An 18,888-nucleotide genomic window follows, 5' to 3' on the forward strand; every position below is an offset into this window, starting at 1 on the left:
GAAATTCCCAAGAGTTGAAGTATGTGTATAACTTGCACACACAACCTTCTCTGAAGGGTTACCTGGGAATTGACTGATGCAGGTGTACAAAGCCCAACTCCTTTGCCTCGAGGCAGGGCAAATTCTGAGGTGCAATTAACACTCCAGAGCTCCCCATGGCATTGGGCTGAGACCACATCCTTGCTCTGCTTCTCCTCCTCTCCTTTGCCATAATAATCAGAGTTCTTCAGAGAAACAAAACTGAGAGAGAGAGAGAGAAAGAGAGATTTTAAAGAATTAGCTTGTGATTGTTTGGACTGGTACTCTGAAATCCATAGTGCAAGTCAGCAGGATGGAGATTCAGGTAAGAGTTGAGGTTGCAGTCTTGTGTCTAAGGATCAGAATTTCTATGTTTCGGTCTGGAGGCAGAATTCCTTCTTCTTCAGGAAAACTCAGTCTTTGCTCTTGAGGCCTTCCACTGATTGGATGAGGCCCACCCACACACTATACAGGATCATCTGCTTTACCTAAAGTCAACTGTCATAAGTGTTAATCACATCTAAACATATACCTTTATAGAAACATCTAGACTAGTGTTGGACCAAACAACTGGTCACCATAGTCTAGCCGAGGGGACACATAAAATTAAGCATCACATCCCCTCACCTTAACAGGTATTCCTGAGAGCACACCCTTAATACATCACTTTTATATTAATCTTCATCTCAAACTCCGCTTCTAAGGAACCTGCACTAAGACCCACTGATGCTTTGTGTCCTGCTGTATTCCCTTGTTTGTCTTCGGCTTGCTTTTGTATTGTCTACCCTCTCCCCCCCAGAAGTAAGTTCCTGGAGAGTGGGGTGTTTTCTGTCTTGCTTACTGCTATAACCCCAGTCCCTAGAACAAGACCTAGCACAGAGCACCTTGGCAGGTGTTTTGCCTGGTTGCTCTCAGGCTCCATTTCTACTCTGCTTTGTTCTGCTGTGTATTCCAGGGAGGCTTGGACTCTATAACTGCATTTTCTGGACTTTTTCGCCAAGAGGCTTTCAGATAGACTCCATCAATCAGGCAATGGTGGGAGGTTAGCAGAAAGGAGGAGACCAGCGAGGCTCTTTTCCAGCTTTGGACTTGGGTTAGCGTCTCCCCAGCAGCAACAGAGGGCAACAGGGGGTTCTTGGCACTTCAAACTCCTGCCTGTGAAGCTTCTTCCTCAGAGCCCGAGTAGCTCTCCAACATGGTCCTTGCACCAGCCTGCAGTGTAGCCCCGTCATGGTCTCAGTTCTGGCCCCCTTTGGGAAACCTCTATGGCTCAGAGCACCAGCTCAGCCTCCCCTCTTCCCAGGTTCTGGACTCTGATAACACCACCTCTACCCTGCTATTCTCCCATCCTTAGGGACAGCAGCTTCTTCCTGTGGCACTAAGATCTGGGTTAACTCAAAGTCCCCCCCACCTTTTTTTTGTGTTTCTTCAGCCCTTCCAACACTATATAGTCACTTTCCTATATTAAATTCCCTCTGTTTAAAATATCCAGAGAGGTATATGTCTCATGACTGGATCCTCTCAACTCTGATAATTTGGTCCTCAATACAATTTGGATGAATAAATTGTATTGCCACGCTAATGCTCTTAGAGTTCATAATTCTAAAGAAAGAAACATCTTTTCCAGCATCCAAAGATCAAATTACATGGAAGGACTCTGGTTGGCCCTGGTTGGGGCCTCCGCGCCTTGGACCAATCTCTCTGGACAAAGGACTGGAGCACGCTGATTGGTCAGGCCTGGCTCACAGATTCAGCCCTATAGCTCACAGCAGGTAGGGCACTGACGTGGACTGTCCCATCTGAACCACTTGGATTGAGGGAGAAGGGCTTCCCCAATGAAAGAGGGAGCTGGGCAGAAAAGAACTCCAACATTTCCCCACCATGATAACTTTACAATCTTCAGGGGGAAATAGACATATTGACAAATGATTATCATACGATGAGGTGAAGCACCAGTGTTCTAGGAGTACAAGGGAGCATTTACTCTACAAAACACATTCACATACGCGATATAATTTGTTTGTGATGATGCCAGCCACTGCGAAGTAAGCATTTTCATCTTCATGAATGAATGAATCTTCGGAATCTTCTTTGGCCTCTCATGACTGGTCTGTTCTTTCCTTTTTGACTCAAAGCCTCATCTACTCAGCTCCTTTGGCCCAGGTCACATCAGCCTTTGTTTTCTTTCTACTTCTGAATATCTCAGCTCCATTCCTTTTTGATGTAAAATCCTCCTAAAGGAGGAGCGATTACAAGCAAGATTTCCCTGGTTCCATCATAACCATGGCATGTACAAAGCACCCACCATGAGGCAGATGCCATACCAGATGTTTTGCCCACATTCTCTCCTTTACTCTTCTTTACAACCTTACAAAATAGCACTAGTGTCCCAGAAAGATTGTGTGACTTGGCCCAGGTATGTAGCTACCTTGTAATAAGATATAAAGCTACCTCAGTCTGGCTCCCACAACAGCAGCATTTCCCCTACGTTGTCTTTACACCAATGGAGGAATGGTTGGAAGAACTGGGGATGTGTAACCAGCAGGACAACACACACAGGGGTGTCATTAATCATCCAAATATCTAATGGGCTATGAGGTAGAAGAGAGAATTCATTGGAATTTTTGTGGCCCCCAAGAGCCAGAAACGGTGCCAACTATGTAAGTTAGAGTGAGATAAAGGTCTGCTCAATATAACCTAAATGGTAGAAGGTAACATGGGTATTCAAGGAGATAGTGATGGGGCAGGTCTTGAGAGATGTGGAAGAGTGAGAAAATCCTGACTCAGGGAGCAGATTGGGTGGAGGGTTTTTAAAAGTCCTACGACCATGAAACCACTCCTTGCTTTCTGCTCACCCCATTTCCTGAAGTTACAATTCTCGCAAGGCTCCCCCAAGAATCTGGGTTAACTCCAGATGGTAAATTGATGAAAAAAAACCCAAGTAACTCAAAATGACACACTGGTTGTTTAAAAAAAAAAAAAAAAAAACCACAAAACCATGTATTGATAATATAGACACACCATCGGGATGTTTTGCAAATTTTCATGCAACTTTAAGCATTTTAGTCTGCCTGAGACTTCTCCAGACTTTTTAGTTTCATTTTATCATTTAAAACTTACTCCATGCTTATCCAGTTAAGACTAGACTGCTTGTTTGCAAAAACTTTACTGATTTTAATACTCTGCCTCAGACTCTACATGAATTGCCTGAGAAAAGGACCCAATGGGGCTGAAGACGGTGGGGAGGGGACTGACAAGAGTAGGAGGTCTCTAGTCTGTACTGCCATGGTCACAGCCTTGTCACACCGGAGATAGCCCTGCGCCTGTCACCCAAAGCTCTGGGCCTGGGCTCTTCCACAGTCTCTAGCCTGACACCCTGGGGCAATTGCCAAAGCTTCCCGAATCACAGTCTGTAAAGTGGAGTGTTAATCCCCACTCTGCTCACTTCACAGGGATGTTATGAGTCTCAATCTGTGTAAAAGCAGAAGTGTTTTGCAAACTGTATAAAGCCATAGATGGGATTCTTCAACTCAAGTCAACATTTTCTGAACACTTAGCTTGGGTTGGGACATGTGCTAGGTGCGGGGGATGTAAATACAAATGATGATGTAAAATACAACAGTATTGAGCTGAGTTCCCATGGGCCAGGTACCGTGCTATGCATTGGGAACGCAGCTATGTCTGAATCAGGGCCAGGTTCTATGCTCACAGAACTGCTCATGGTGTGCAGAGACGATAGATGTTCAAAACATGAATTCAATAATGTTCCATGGGTGCTGTTAGGAGAACTATAGGTGCTATGGGAGCATTTAACAGGGAGTCCTAACCTGATGTAGGAGTCCAGCCTCCCTGAGGAAGTGTTGTTTAAGTGTCATCTAGGAGCACAGAGACTAAGGGGGGAGTGGGTATATAAACCAATAAATACGGAGCTATGATAGATGGATAGAGAAGGTAGAGAGGCGAGTCTTGCCACACCTGTATTAATGTCAAGGTGGATTTATTACCCAATCCTGAGTGTTGCTGTCACAGTTTGGAAACATCCAGAAAAATTTCCATAGGAATATATATTTAAATATGCGACTGTAAGTAGGTGACTAAGACTCAAAATAGCAACCAACAAAAAAACTGTAGGAATACTTCCTGCTTTACCTTCTCTCTCTCTCTCTCTCATACACACACACGTACACACATCTGGTTGATCTGGCAAGTAAAATGTAAGATGTACACCATGGTCTCCTAACCCAGACCATATTGACTTAGAGTATCTCATTACCAGATCTTGACAATTTATATAGATTTATATATAAAATAAAGGGGAAAAGTTACTTTCACTTTTTCACTGTGAAGCTCTTCATGCATTGAAGGTAAGAGACCATGCAAGACTTCTAAGAAATTCCTGCCCCATCCTGCAACTTCCAGCCCTGAGAATCTGTGAGGTTGGTTATAGTTAGAAAGTAAGGCACTTTGAGGGTTGGTGAGATAGCCTTGGAGTAGGGCCAGAAGAGTTGCCTTAATCCTATCTTCTCTATTAACTTGTAGGATGGTCCTGGAGAAGTCATTTCCCTCCCCAAGCCTCAGTTTCCCCATCTATAAATAGAGGAAGTTGAGAAAGTCCTTTTGACCTAGTTTTATGAATTTATGAAAAGGACTCTTAATCTCTCCAGGCTAATGTGGGTCCCTGTGTTATAATTCCTGGTTAGCACTTCTCCTTGTTTTTACTTTTTCTCTTTAAAAAAAAATCTATCTATCTCTATTAGTGTTTGCCCTCCCCCCAAAGACTTGGCCTTTGGGAGAGCAGAGACTCTGCTGTTTGCCACTGTACTCAGGTGTTTTAGCCTGTACCTGGCACAAAGCAGGAGCTCAATAAACATTTGTTGCCCGAATGTCCCCAGGGAGCACTCATCCCCACCCAGCCCTGCTGGCTTGACATCAGTGAGCACTGGGGTTTTCTAACAGGTGTCTGTGAAAAGCTCTGTGCTGACAGATGTGTGGAACTTTGTGACATTCCAAAGGATCATGACAGTGCCTTTGAAATAATTACAAACGCAAGCCCCTGTTCCAAAAAACACTCCTGTCCTTTATAAGGCCATGGAAGAAATGAGACCAGAGTCAAAAGTTCATTCCGAATGAAGTCAGTTGCCACCCATCGTGTGACAGTTGGGATTAGCAAACCCTAATGTGGAATTTTTCTTCAAGGCCCAGAGTTGTCAAACATTGTGAAATCAGCACTTATAGTGATTTATGGAACTGAACCCCTTTGATTTCCTTTTGTAAACGATGACTTTCACTGTATTCATTCATTTGCTCATTTGTTTGGACAGTACTTCTTTTTAGGCTCTACGGTGTACCAGACCTTGAGCAGAGCATGGTGAGGGGCATAAAGATGGATGTGTGCCAGGAGTCCTTGGCCAAATAGAGGGAAGAGCATCCACCCAAGAACTGCAAGGCTGATCTAAGAGGACAGTATCTGTGAGCCCATTTGATTAAAGTCTGTCTCTTGCTACTAAACACTAAGCCCCAGGAAACCAGGGACTAATTTTTTTTCTTTATCTTGCTCAATATTGAATGGTGCTTGGTACCTAGTACCAACTCAATATATAGTTGCAAAATGAGGGCAGTAATGTTCTCTAAAAGAGATCCAAAAAGTGCTATGGGGATTGGAGAGATAGAGCTTAGTTTCAGCGGGAGAAATTACCTGATCAAAACTGAGAGGGACCATTGAGGTTAGTGCTTCCTGTAGCCAGTCTCAGCCCCATTTTACAAATGAGCAAAGTGTCACAGAGAGAGAAAGTGATTTGCTCAGGGTCACACAGTTGTCCTCCCCCCATTCATGTGTTGAAGTTTTAACACCCAGTACCTCAGAATGTGACAGTATTTGCAAGTAAGTTCTTTAAAGAGGCAAGTAAATTAAAATGCAGTCATATGGGTAGGCCTTAATCTATCTGACTAGTGTCCTTATAAGAAGAGGGGATTAGAACACAGATACACACAGAGGGGGCACCTTGTAAAGACACAGGAAGAAGATGCTTATCTACCAGCCGAGGAGAGAGGCCTCAGAAGAAACAGCCTGGTAGTATAACACCGTGATCTTGGACTTCTGGCTTCTGGAACTGTGAGAAAGTAAAATTCTGTGGTTTAAGCCCCCCAGTGTGTGGTACTTTGGTACAGCAGGCCCTAAGGGAACTGATACCCACAGTACGTGATGGCAGAGTCAGGATGAGAGAGAGGCCAGGTCTGCTTTCTTCTCTATGAAACCTTGCCTAATGTCTCATCCTGGCCCTTCCAAATTAAATGCTCACACTTCTGGTTCTCCCAGGAAGTTGCTTACACTTCTATTTGTCCTTCTGTGTATCATAGAAGTTGATGACACACCTATTCATCTGTCCATCCTCTCAACAAAATTACACTTACCATTGTCCATGTCCCAGTGCTATGCTGGGCACTGAGAGTTCAGAGATGGATGCCTGGGCACCCACTTTTGCCCTAACCAACCCTGTTTTAGCTCTTGTTACCACATCCTTCTTACTCCTTCAAAGAATTAAGGCTCTAGTTTAGGCTGGGGAAAGGTAGGTGAAAGACAGATACATGATAGCTCTCTGCAAAATCCCAAGGGACACTACTCTGTGCAGGAGATATTACCAGAAGACAGATGTAGTTCCAGAGAACAGAATGGTTCATTGGGGCACGTTACAGGAGATAACAGGAGGATGTTCCAAGAGAACAAGGTTTTTGTCCTTTTTGCTTATGGCCTCAAAGAGGTTGGGCTTCTGGGGCAACTCAGGGCTGCTGTGCCCAACAGGCAGGGTACTATGATAATAATGATAATGATAATAATAATAATAGAGTTTATTTATTTAAAGGAAACCACTTTTCTTTTTTTTTTTTTTAAAGATTTTATTTATTTATTTGAGAGAGAGAATGAGAGAGAGAGCATGAGAGGGGGGAGGGTCAGAGGGAGAAGCAGACTCCCCGCTGAGCAGGGAGCCCGATGCGGGACTCGATCCCCGGACTCCAGGATCATGACCTGAGCCGAAGGCAGTTGCTTAACCAACTGAGCCACCCAGGCGCCCAATAATAATAGAGTTTAAAAAATTTTTACAATTATATTGTATTATGGTATTTATTATGGGAAAACCCAGCACTTTGTTGGATTTCTAGACACTTATTTTATGATTAAAACTATTTTTATAGAATAAGGGAGTCATAATGTTTTCCGTTCCTTTCCAGTTTAGCTTTTAAAGGTGTTAATCCGGTTCGGTTTGGCAACAGATATATTAAGGAATAATTACAAAGGTGGTGTTAAGTGCTGGGCTAGAAAACGCCAGTGTTTTCTAGGTAGGAGAGCCCCATTGCCCACTGGAGCTACTCAAGGGCAGGAACCTGAACACTTTAGATGCCAGTTCCTTCAGTCCACAAAAGGCGTGGAGAATGCAAGTGGGGGGCTCTTGCCCAATCTTTCCCTAGCCTGAACAGTACAACTCACATATTTTCTCTTTTGTATGAAGAAAACAGAGGTCCAGATGATGGCAGTGGCTCACTCAAGATCACAAAAGTGGGGAGTGGCAAATGTTTTAATGGTTAACATTTATTGACTCCTTACTATATGACTGAGGAGCTTTGCACGTTTTCTCTCATTTAATTCTCTTGACAATCTGTGAAGTAAGTACGCTTGTTTTTCCCCATTTCACAGAAAAGGAAATGAAGTAAAATAAGAGACTTTCACAAGGTTAACTCGCTAGCTAGTAGCCAAGTCTGCATTTGCTCTCTGTAGGTGGTGGGGTGACTTTGGAATAACGGCCTGATCCTGGACCTGTGTGCGGGACCCGGTGAGGCGTGAAGGGCCGCTGGACGCCCACCCCGGCGAGCACTGCGCGGTCTTGGCCTGGGGCGGGAAGCACACGGCGGGGGCGGGCCAGGGGCGGGGCTTCCGACTCGCGGGTCCCCAGAAGCTTCAGCGGAAAGTCCCGCCCCCAGCCTGGGAGCGCAGGGATTGGCTCTGCCGAGGGCGATTGGCGGCACTGGGCGCGACCGGGGCCGCGGCGGAGGCGGGGCCACAAGCAGGAAGTGGGAGTAAAGGCGGCTCGAGGCGAGCTGGCCAGCGGGTTGCTGCGGCCACTTTGCCGTGTCGAGGCCGCCAGTGGCGAGATGGAGGGGCCGGGGCTGGGCTCGCAGGTGAGTGCGGCCGGGTGCTGGCCGTTTTGGGGCGGGGAGAGCGGCGGCGGCCGTGGGGAGGAGGAGGGCGTAGGTGTGAGGCGGCTCCCAAGAGGGGCCTCCGGGGGCGGAGGGGCCTGGGCTGGGGAGGAGGAAGCCTGGAGACTCCGAGAATGATGCTGGGAATTCTCTCCGAGACGACCGGAAAGAAAGGGCGAGGACGTTCGGGTGAGTGCCTTACGGGCCCTCCATCCTCCACGGTGGCCCCGGGCACCCCCTAGGGCCGGTACCTCGGTGCCCAGTAGAGACCGCTGAGGGGCCTGGGAAGGGAGTGTGGCCGCTCCTGGGAGAGGTGTCAGGTGACACACCTGAGTGGGACCAGCCTGTCTTGACCTTGGCCTGTAATCCATGCAGTTCTCTTGATTTCTTTTTTCGGTGGAGTTGCCTGGACATCTTCCTTCGCCCCACTCAGCCCTATTCTGGTTCTTGTTCCCACATCTTGCATACTCCAAAGAACTGAGGCTGTTAGTTCAGGCTGGGGAAAAGGTGGGTGGAAAGAGGTACGTGATAGCTCTCTGCAGAACCCCAAAAGACGCTATCCTGTGGAGGAGATACTACCAGAAGCCAGATGTAGTTCCAGAGAACAGAACGGGCCAGTGGGGGACGTTACAGGAGATAACAGGAGGACGTTCCGAGAGAAAGAGATTTTTGTCTTTTTTGCTTATGGCCCTTTTCCAGTTCCTAGAGTGCTGACAGGCATATTGTGGCTGTTCACTTAATATTTGTTGAATAAATGAAGAATATCCAGATTCTGCCAACGTGTAGTGAGTGCTTAGCTTATGCCAGATGCTTTTATATGCATTATTTTATTACGGAATTGAAGCATCCTTGAGATGATATGATCTCCTTTTTACTGATGGGAAAACTGAAGCTGTCTCCAGTTGGAGTCAGTTAGGTAGATTTTCTGTCCTTAATGGGATCCAAGTTTGAGATGACTGGATGAGTTAGCTTCTAAAAAAAAAGTCTTTCCATTCCTTAGAGTGTTTCTCATGCTCCCCCATTCCTGTCCTTCTTTCAACAGTCTGATGTAGGTTTAAGAGAAAGAATAAAACGTGGAGAACTTAAGTTGTTCTTATCATATTAGGTATTATAGCACTTTGACAGAAAAAAAAAAATTGCCAGCTGACTGGATTTTACAAAAGGGTGTAGAATCTTCACATGGAAACTATGTCTCCTTCTTTTTCTCTGAGTATCTCAAGGAAAAGTTGATAGGAGTAACTATCATATCTTAATTGCTGTCACTCATTTACAAAAGCCTTCAAGTACTTCAAGTCCACTCCCTCGTGCTGAAGGGAAGATATCCCTGCCCCAATTTCATGACAGATGGAGGAAGAGAATGATTCACAGGTTGAAATTAATGGGGCAAGGTGGAGTAGTCATTGTTCATAATAATTGTTGTTGTTAATAATAATAATATCATAATAATAATTGTTTTTCAGTAATAAAGATTTCACCTGTATATGGTGCTCTTCAGTTGGCAAAATATTTCCCCATTCTTGATCACTGTGACCCTATGAGGTGGAGAGAGATTGTTATTCTAGTCATTTGTTAAAAGTCAAATAGCTGCTAAGTGATCGAGCCAAGACTTCATTCATTCTGCTAGGTGTTAGGCCACTGTTACAGGTGCTGGAGATAAATCAGTGAATATAACAGATAAAAGCATTCCTGCTCTGGTTGAATTTGGTTCTTCTGATTCCAGTTTCAGTGTTGTTGGGTTTTGCTGGAATTTGCTTATGTCATCTGGCCCCTTGTTTCCTCTGTGACCTCATTTTTTTTTTTACTACTATCTTGCTTGCTTAATCAACCCCAGCCACACAGGCCTTAAGACCTTTGTACTTACTCTTCACTCTGTCTGGAGTACTCTTTCCTCAAATACCCGCATGGCTTATTCCCCCACCGCTTTAAGGTTTTGATGCAAATGTCACCTCAGTGCGGCAACCTCTCCTCATTACCACTACCAGCAACATTCCCTAGTCTCCTTTCTTCTTTTATATTTCTCCTCAGCAATTAATACCATTTAACATACTTCTTTGTTTTGTTTGTTGTCTCTTACCTTCCACTGAATATAAGTTCTATGAGGGCAGTGATTTTTTTTTTTATCAGTTGTGTTGACTGCTGTGTGCCTAGCATCTAGAACAGTGCCTAGCACTGGTGGGTACTCTGTAAACAATTGTCCAATGAATGAACTTGGAAACGGAACTCTGGCACTTCTGTTAATGTCATGAGAAATTTTAATGGTTATCTATTGGATCGCTCTTTGTTTTATTTGATAATCTGGCACGATAGTGACCCTCATAAGAGTTTGAATATGATTTTTTAGATCTTGAGTTTCTCTTTAATTAATGCCCACTGTAACTTTAACAGTACTTATTTACTATTTAGAAAAAATTTTATGATTCACGATATCTCTGTGTGAAAAATATTGTATGATCCCTTATCTCTTAAAATTGTTCAGGTTGTCTTTTCTTTCTTTCTTTTTTTAAGTGTTCTGGTTTTCTATTGCTGTGTAAAAACCACCCCAAAACATAGTGGTATAACACAGCCATTGTCATGTTCATGGACTGTGTGTCAGGAATTTGGACAGGGCATAGCAGGGATGGTTTGTTTCTGCTCCACTGTGTCTGGAGCCTTTGCTAGAAAGACTCATAACCTGGGATACTTAATAGTTGGGGTTGGTATCATCTGATGATGTCCTCACTCACTTCTCTGGCAGTTGATGTTGACTTTTAGCCGGGACACCTACATGTGGCCCCAGGCCTCTGCACAGCATAGTGGCTAGGTTCCAAGAGTGAGCATATCAAGAAACAGAAAGAGGAAGCTGCCAGTTTCTCAGTCCTGGGCCTGCAAACTGGTGGAACATCACTTGGCGGTATTTTATTAGTGAGGCAGTCACAGAGCTCATATTTGAGAGGAAGGGACACAGACCCTCTCCTCTTAATGGAGACGTATCAAAGAATTTAGGGACTCTATTATAAAAATCACCACAGATGTATCCATATCTCTCCTACATAATTTTCATAATATCTTGTTCTCCCCTGTGAAGGAGGGTATTCAGCTAGCTACATGTTTCTTTCTTGGTATCCTTTTTACTTTTTTTTTAATCTTGCCTGTTGTGTTCACTGCCATATCCCGTGTCTAGAGCAGTGCCTGGCACATAGAGGGCATTCAGTAAATATCTCATGAATGAATGAATGAATGAATGAATGAATGAATTGCAGCAGGAATTGTGTCTTATTCCCTAATTACCTCATACAGATCTTCATCGAGTTACAGAGGGGTTATATCCAATAAACCCGTCATAAGTTGAGAATGCATTTAATACACCTAACCTACTGAACATCATAGCTTAGCCTAGCCCACCTTAAACATGTTCAGAACACTTTAAATGAGCCTATAGTTGGGTAAAATCATCTAACACAAAGCTATTTTATAATAAAGTATTTAGTATCTCATGTAATTTATTGAACACAGTATTGAAAGTGAAAGAGAATGGTTGTATTTGGGTATGCAATGCTTGGAAGTCTTTGTCAGTGCACATTTCAGTAATGACTGTTGTAACAGCTCCTCTTAGACCCATACAGCATTAACGTGGAAGGAACTTTATAGCTATATTAACCTGCTCCTTCCATTTTACAAATGTAAAAACTGAAGCCAAAAATAGGGGAGATGGTGAGCCGCCATCGTTCAGGCAGCATGGAATCTGAGACTTTGGCCTTGTTCTCAAGGGGTTTGCATTTCAACATGGTAAAAACGAAACAACTAGAGAATACTAAAAAAATAAATAAATGAAAAATAAATGGTTTTTTTGGTAACTGGAGAGTAATTTCTAAGAAGTATTTTTTAGTATCTTGACATAAACTTTGCTTCAGTCTTGGCGATGTTAAACATCTTTATGTGACTGTCTCCAAAGTTGACCTCCCAAAAGCAGGTCATTCCTTTTCTCACCTGTAGCTCTTGTAAAATTTTGGGAGGGTGTGATACCTAGAGCAAAGGAGAGAACGTAGAGCTGTGGTCTCTAAGCTGTTTTTTTTTTTTTTTTAAGATTTTATTTATTTATTTATTTGAGAGAGAGAGAGAGCAGGAGATGGGGGAGGGTCAGAGGGAGAAGCAGACTCCCCGCTGAGCAGGGAGCCTGATGCGGGACTCGATCCTGGGACTCCAGGATCATGACCTGAGCCGAAGGCAGTCACTTAACCAACTGAGCCACCCAGGCGCCCCTCTAAGCTGTTTTGATCATGCGTTCAAATCAGTAAAACAGTTTTGAGCTTGCACCCCTAGAGTAAAACCCTACCATAATGTGAATGGGATCCCAAATTTTCATTTTTGTGAAGCATCATGTATTGTGAGATTAATGGATGATCAATGAAGCCTGCGCTAGAAGCTGGCCGGGATCTTGGCTCCAGACGCACAGTTGAAATCTCCCAGGTACTGACTGCAGTTTGTCGTGACTTGTTGGCAATTGAGCACGCTGACTTACACACTGATGGGATGATTTTGTGTCATGTGGTTGGCTGGGACTTTAAAAAGTTCAGCTTCCATCCATTTGAGGTACATGGGGGCTGGGGATAGGAGCCACTTGCCGAATTTGTATCGTCACAGGGCATGTTATTGTAAGATTTGGCAGTATGTTTCTAAATTATATTCATTGATTGATAGCTCAATATATACTCGTGGTAAGATTTTGAATTAAAGATAATAAACAGAAACCTGTTTCAAATTACCCTTTTTGATAATTTTGATTTTTTTTGGAGGGAGGCTGGTTTTTTGTTAGATCACATTAAATTGTTTTTGTTTTTACTTCAGGTGATACTGAAGATACTCTGCATAGAAGTGTCAGCTTTGCCATTTTCTTGTTTGCTTGGACTTATGCTATTATTATTGTCCTACTTCTTGGCTTCTTTGTAGGAATCAGTTTAAGCCACTTATTTTGGGAGGGGTAACTTAATTAAAGTTAGATAATTTCACTTGAAAATTAACTTACCCTCATGTATACTGCAGTATGCTGAAGGTCCCCCTGTCAAGCCCTCTGGGTGGTAGAACTTTTACTCTGCCCCCAGGTCACCTTGTAAACAGACTGTAAGGAGTGACTTGCTTGACAAATGAAGAGAGGCTGGCAGTGCTAAAATAAGTAAAGCTTAAAGAACCGGATTTGTGAATTTTTGTGATGTTCCCCCCTCCTTTTTTTTTTTAAAGATAAAAGTCATTATAATAGAAGCTTTAACATGTTCTCCCATTACCCAATGGGTCACTGCATATATGGCCTTGAGTGGCCTTGCCTGGCTTTGGAGACCACTGACTTCGAAAACAGGCTTTGAGTTTGTATATAATTTTTTAGGTTTTACTCTGATTTGGATTTTGGCAAAAAATGATGATGTGAACAGAAGGTACCTCCTGTTCTTTAGTCTTTACCACCCATTTTTGCCCCTTAATCACATGTTGCCTTCCATTATCATTTTACTCTGTTTGTCTCTATTAGATTCTATTAGACTCAGACTCCTGGAGGATAGACACCCATGGCTTTCGTGCTTCTAGCATAACACTTTGTACGCCATAAGTACACAATAATTGCTGAAAAAACAAATGCTCCTAATTGTGAATATTCTTTACATTGAAAGATGTAATCTTCAACTTTCTACATGAAAAATGAAGCTGATGTCCTTAATGCTTTAAGGCATTATGAGAAGCAACAAATTGGTATCTGTGGAATGTGTCAATTTTCTGTGATGAAAAATCTGTTTAAAAACAAAGGGTTAATCTTCTTAACATAACAAATGGGAAAAGATATACCAGCCAACTAGGAAAACAGTAGACTATGAAAAAGGAGTCCACAAAAGAAAGACATGAGAGCCAGTAAACATAACAAACACACTCAGATTCATTAGCAACAAGGGGCATGCAGATGAAAAACAAGATGCCATTTTTTAGCCATTGGATTGGCAAGACTGTAACATGATTGAGAATGTTCAGTTATGGAAAGGTTTGTAGGGAAAAAAGAACATTTACATCCTTGCTGTTTGGTGTGTGAAATGGGGAAAGTAGTTGCTCAGTATCTATTTACCTTTAAATGCATATATTTTCTGACCTAGCAGTCCTCCTTTGGGGAATCAATGCTGTAGAATGGACAGGGATTCGTTGTAGCATTCTTTATAGAAGTGAAGGCTGAAATCAGCCTGCATCTCTGGAACAGCACCAGGTATAGGGGCGCTGACCCCACACACAGTTAAAAAATCCGTCTGTAGCTTCTGCTCCCTAAAAACTCAACTAATACCTGCTTTTGACCAGAAGCCTTACTGATAACACGAAGAGTTGATTAACACGTATTTTGTATGTTATATGTATTATATTCTGTATTCTTACAGTAAAGTAAGCTAGAGAAAAGAAAATGTTAAGAAAATCATAAGAGAAAATACATTTCAATACTACACTGTATTTATCAACAAACATCTCTGTGTATGTGGGCCCATGTAATTCAAACCCATGTTGTTGAAGGGTCAACTATTTATACAGTGAGGTGTAGGATACACCAAACTCCTAATAATAGTACCTCTATTGCTGCAAGATTGGAAGGAAAATAGTCCGAATTTGCTTACCCTTTGTTCACTTTTATATTGGTATATCTTTAAAATGGATGTGAATCATAATTAAAAAAATTAATGTTGATGTAAAAAGTAGATTGATCACTCTGTCAATTTTAACTCCATCTGCTATTTACTGATACTCTAACTGATTTAAGTTCAGGACTACCCAGACCTTTATTAAAAAATAGGTTGTCCTTGATCCTCAAGGTAAAAATTTAAGAATTAAAAAAAAAAAGAAGTTGAATTGTCACAAGAGGTGGGGGGAAAGACCTTAAATTATAGTAATTCTGAGTATAGTTCAACTCTTCCTCAGCAGCTAGTCTTTCCAGTTGCGTGTAATTATAATTGCTGTGATATGATGAAAAGAATCCTAAAGTAATGTTCTTATTTATGTTTTAATCTAACTACCTATATGTTTATTTTTAGCTGTGTGTGTGTATGCTTGTGTGTAAAGATTGTCAAGTAGGGGGGAGGTTGAATTCACCAGATAAAGCAGAACTTAACCTATTCAAAAGAGCATTTGTGGTTCTGGTTCTGAGTAAGATGGAGTAAGCACCCTCCACCCTGCCTATCCCACTGAAGGCACTGGGCAGAATATAAGTAGCAGCTATTTAAAGATTCTGAAAAGTAAATTGTAGCAGGGAGATTGGGGGGAAAGACCAGAATTCAACAAACCACTGAACCAGGAGCTAATTTACGTTTTTGTTTTGTTTTTTCCCACTGGGTCCCCTTCCCTGTTCCCCGCCATGCCTGAACTTGAACCATGGAGGTGAGCATCAGTGCAGACAGAGCGCTCCAGGAGAAGCCCTCTAGTTCAAGTTCAAGGGACAAGAATGAGGTCTCCTGGCAGCACAGGCACCTGAAACTCTGTGGGAGGAGAACTTCCTCTTTGAACAGAGGAGTTGCGGTGCCAAGACAGCTGTTCTTAGAAGTGACACCCAAAGCATGATCCATAAAAGAAAAAAGTTGCTAAATTGGACTTCATCAAAATTGGAAATTTGGGACTTTAAGGGGAAGATAAGCTACAGCCTGGGAGAAAATATTTGCAAATCTAGACACAAAGGACTTGTGTCTGGAATGTATAATGTTAAGAACTCTCAAAACTTAACAGTAAGAAAACAAAGAGCCCAATTAAAAAATGGGTAAAAGACAATTCACCAAAGAAGATATACAGCTGGCAAATAAGCACATGAGAAGATACTCAACTTCATCTATTAGGGATATGCAAATTAAGACCGTGATGAGATACCGCTACCTATTATACTGACCATACCAGATGCCGGTGAGCATGGAGAGCAGTTGGAACTCTCATACATTGCCAGTGGCAATGCAGAGTGGTACAGCCACTCTGGAAAATAGTTTGGTGATTTCTTATAAATTCAACATACACTCACCAGATGGCCAAGCAGTCTCACTCTTAGTGAAGCAAAAACATATGTTCATACAAAAGCTTTGTACATGAATATTTATAGCAGCTCTACTTAAAATTGCCAAAAGCTGGAAACAACTTGCCTGGGTTGTTTGAATGGATAAACTGTGATACATTCATATTATGGAATACTATGCAGCAGGGAAATAACTATGAATAACCCAGAACCACTTGAATGAGTCTCAAAAAGCTTATGTTAAGTGAAAGAAACCAGTCTTAGAAGATTATATGCTGTATAATTCCATTATATGACACTCTGGGAAAGATGAAACTAGTGATGAAGAACATATCAGTGATTGCCAGGAGTTGAAGTATGGGGAGGGTGTTGACCACAAAGCAGTATCCCAGCAGAGTTTCTTGAGGTGTTGGAATTGTCCTGTATCTTGATTTTGGTGGTGGTTATACAATTCTATATGCAGTGTGTTAAAATTCATAGAACTACATACCAAAAAGTCGATTTTATTGTAAGTTAACTTAAAAGAAGAAAAAAGCATTGCCCCTTCAGTAAACCCACTGAGGGGCTATAGACTTATTTCAGTAAAACTATCATTTCTTAAACCTTTTTTGGAACTCCTGGGGAATTGACTTAGGCACATTCTTTTAAATATCTTCAACTTTTCTATTTCTAATGTGTATCCTTTGAGGATGGTGTTTTGTTTTTGTTTTGTCTGTAAACAGTGAAAAGTTGTTCAGAGAGACAGGTCTGATGAATAAGGTGGGTGAAGGCTGGGTAACAACTTAATGGTAAAGAACGAGGGAATGGGGATGCCTGGGTGGCTCAGTCGGTTAAGCGGCTGCCTTCGGCTCAGGTCATGATCCCAGGTTCCTGGGATCGAGTCCCACATCGGGCTCTCTGCTCAGCAGGGAGCCCGCTTCTCCCTCTGCCGTTCTCCCTGCTTGTGCTCTGTCTCTCTCTCTGACAAATAAATAAATAAAATCTTTAAAAAAAAAAAAAAAGAACGAGGGAATGATTAATTAGCCAATTTCGATTTCTAGGAATGGTTTGCTAGATATTTGATGTGAACTTCCCCCCTTGAACTAAAAATGCTGGGTATGGTATTTTATTACTATTTTTTAAGGATTTTATTTATTTGAGGGAGAGAGAGCGCATGCGTGCGTGCATGCATGTGCATGAGTGGGGGGAGGGGCAGAGGGAGAGGGAGATCTGAGAGAATCCCAAGCAGACTCCCCGCTGAGTGCAGAGCCCAGCCTTACGCAGGGCTCCATCTCAAGACCCTGAGATCCTGACCTGAGCCGAAATCAAGATTCGGATGCTTAACAAACTGAGACACCCAGGTGCCCCAGTATTTTATATTTTTGATGCTATTGTAAATTTTATCAAAGATTCCTTAGATCTCCTATATGTGATCATGTTGTCTACAAATAAAGATGGACTTGCTTCTTTTCTAATCCATATGCATTTTGCTTCTGTTCCTTACTCTATTCTGTCTAGGACTTCAGTGCAATGTTGATTAGAAGTTGGGCGCCTGGCTGGCTTGCTCCTTGGTGCATGGGACTCTTGATCTCAAGGGTGTGAGTTTGAGCCCCACGTTGGGCAGAGAGAGAACCTACTTTAAAAAGTGGTGGTGGTGAGCATCCTTGCCTTGTTTTCAGTCTTTAGAGTTAAAGCATGCAGTCTTTTGACACGAAGTGTGTGGTGGCTGTAGATTTCTTACAGTGTACCTCTTTATCAGGTTGAAGAAGTTTCATTCTTTCCCTGGTGTGCCAAGAATCTTTATCCAAGAGTTTTTATTATGCATGGGTGTTGCATTTTGTCAACTGCTTTATTCTACTGAAATGAGTATATGCTTTTTTCCCCTTTATTCTGTTAATATGGGGAGTCACTTGATTTGTTTTAAAGTGATTAAGCTTGGTCGTAATATATATTCTTTTTACATATTACTTGGTACACTTTGCTAATATTTTGTTTAAGGATATTTGCATCTATGTTTATGAAGGATATTGAATCTGTAGTTATTTTTTTGTTTTGTTTTTTTACTTGTAATGTCTGTTGATTTTAGTATCAGGATAATGCTGCTTCCTAAAATGAGCTGAGAAGCATTTCCTATAATTTCTGAAGGAGTTGGTAACCTTTAAGTATTTTGATAGAGTTCAGCAGTTAAAGGTTATATGGGGTTGGGGTTATTTTGTTTTGTTTTTTTTAATGGAAACTTTTAAAATTATTAATTCAGTTTCTTTAATAGCTAGAGTGCTACTCATGTCTTTTTAAGCCCGTTTTGATAACTTGTGACTTTTGAAGTATTTGTGCATTCATTCCCTCTAGGTTGAATTTATTGACATAAAGATATTCACAGTATTGCCTTATTACCCTTTTAATTTTCATAGGCTCTTGTAGTGATAGCCCCTTTTTAAGCTTGCTGTTTGTCATTGACATCTTCTTTCTTGATCAGTTTGACTAGAGATTTATCAATTTTATTGATTTATTCTTTACAAAGAACAAGTTTTTATTTTCAGTGATTTTCTACATTGTTTTTCTTATATTTCATGAATTTCTTCTATATTTACTGCTTTCTTCATTCTATGTTGATTTTTTAAAAAGGTTTTATTTATTTATTTGAGAGAGAGAGCATGAGGGGGGGAGGGTCAGAGGGAGAAGCTGACTCCTGCTGAGCAGGGAGCCCGATGTGGGAC

General features: G+C 42.0%; 1 protein-coding gene across 4 annotated transcripts in view; it reads left to right on the forward strand.

Moving 5' to 3' along the window:
• The first annotated feature begins 8,083 nt into the window (after positions 1-8,083).
• Positions 8,084-18,888, forward strand: part of ZDHHC13 (zinc finger DHHC-type palmitoyltransferase 13) — a 57,991-nt gene continuing 47,186 nt past the window's right edge. For 2 of the 4 annotated variants that reach the window (XM_035012433.1, XM_035012435.1), the window contains exon 1: positions 8,084-8,190. In XM_035012433.1, coding sequence (XP_034868324.1) covers positions 8,164-8,190 — 27 coding nt within the window. In that variant the 5' untranslated portion in view covers positions 8,084-8,163. Of the gene's footprint in view, positions 8,191-15,576; positions 16,090-18,888 lie in introns of all 4 variants that reach the window. The other 2 variants (XM_035012434.1, XM_035012436.1) reach the window with 2 other exon arrangements.

Source organism: Mirounga leonina, unplaced genomic scaffold (genome assembly GCF_011800145.1).
Source record: "Mirounga leonina isolate KUSES-001 unplaced genomic scaffold, KU_Mleo_1.0 Mir_166, whole genome shotgun sequence".
In the NCBI taxonomy this organism is placed as follows: Eukaryota; Metazoa; Chordata; class Mammalia; order Carnivora; family Phocidae; genus Mirounga; species Mirounga leonina.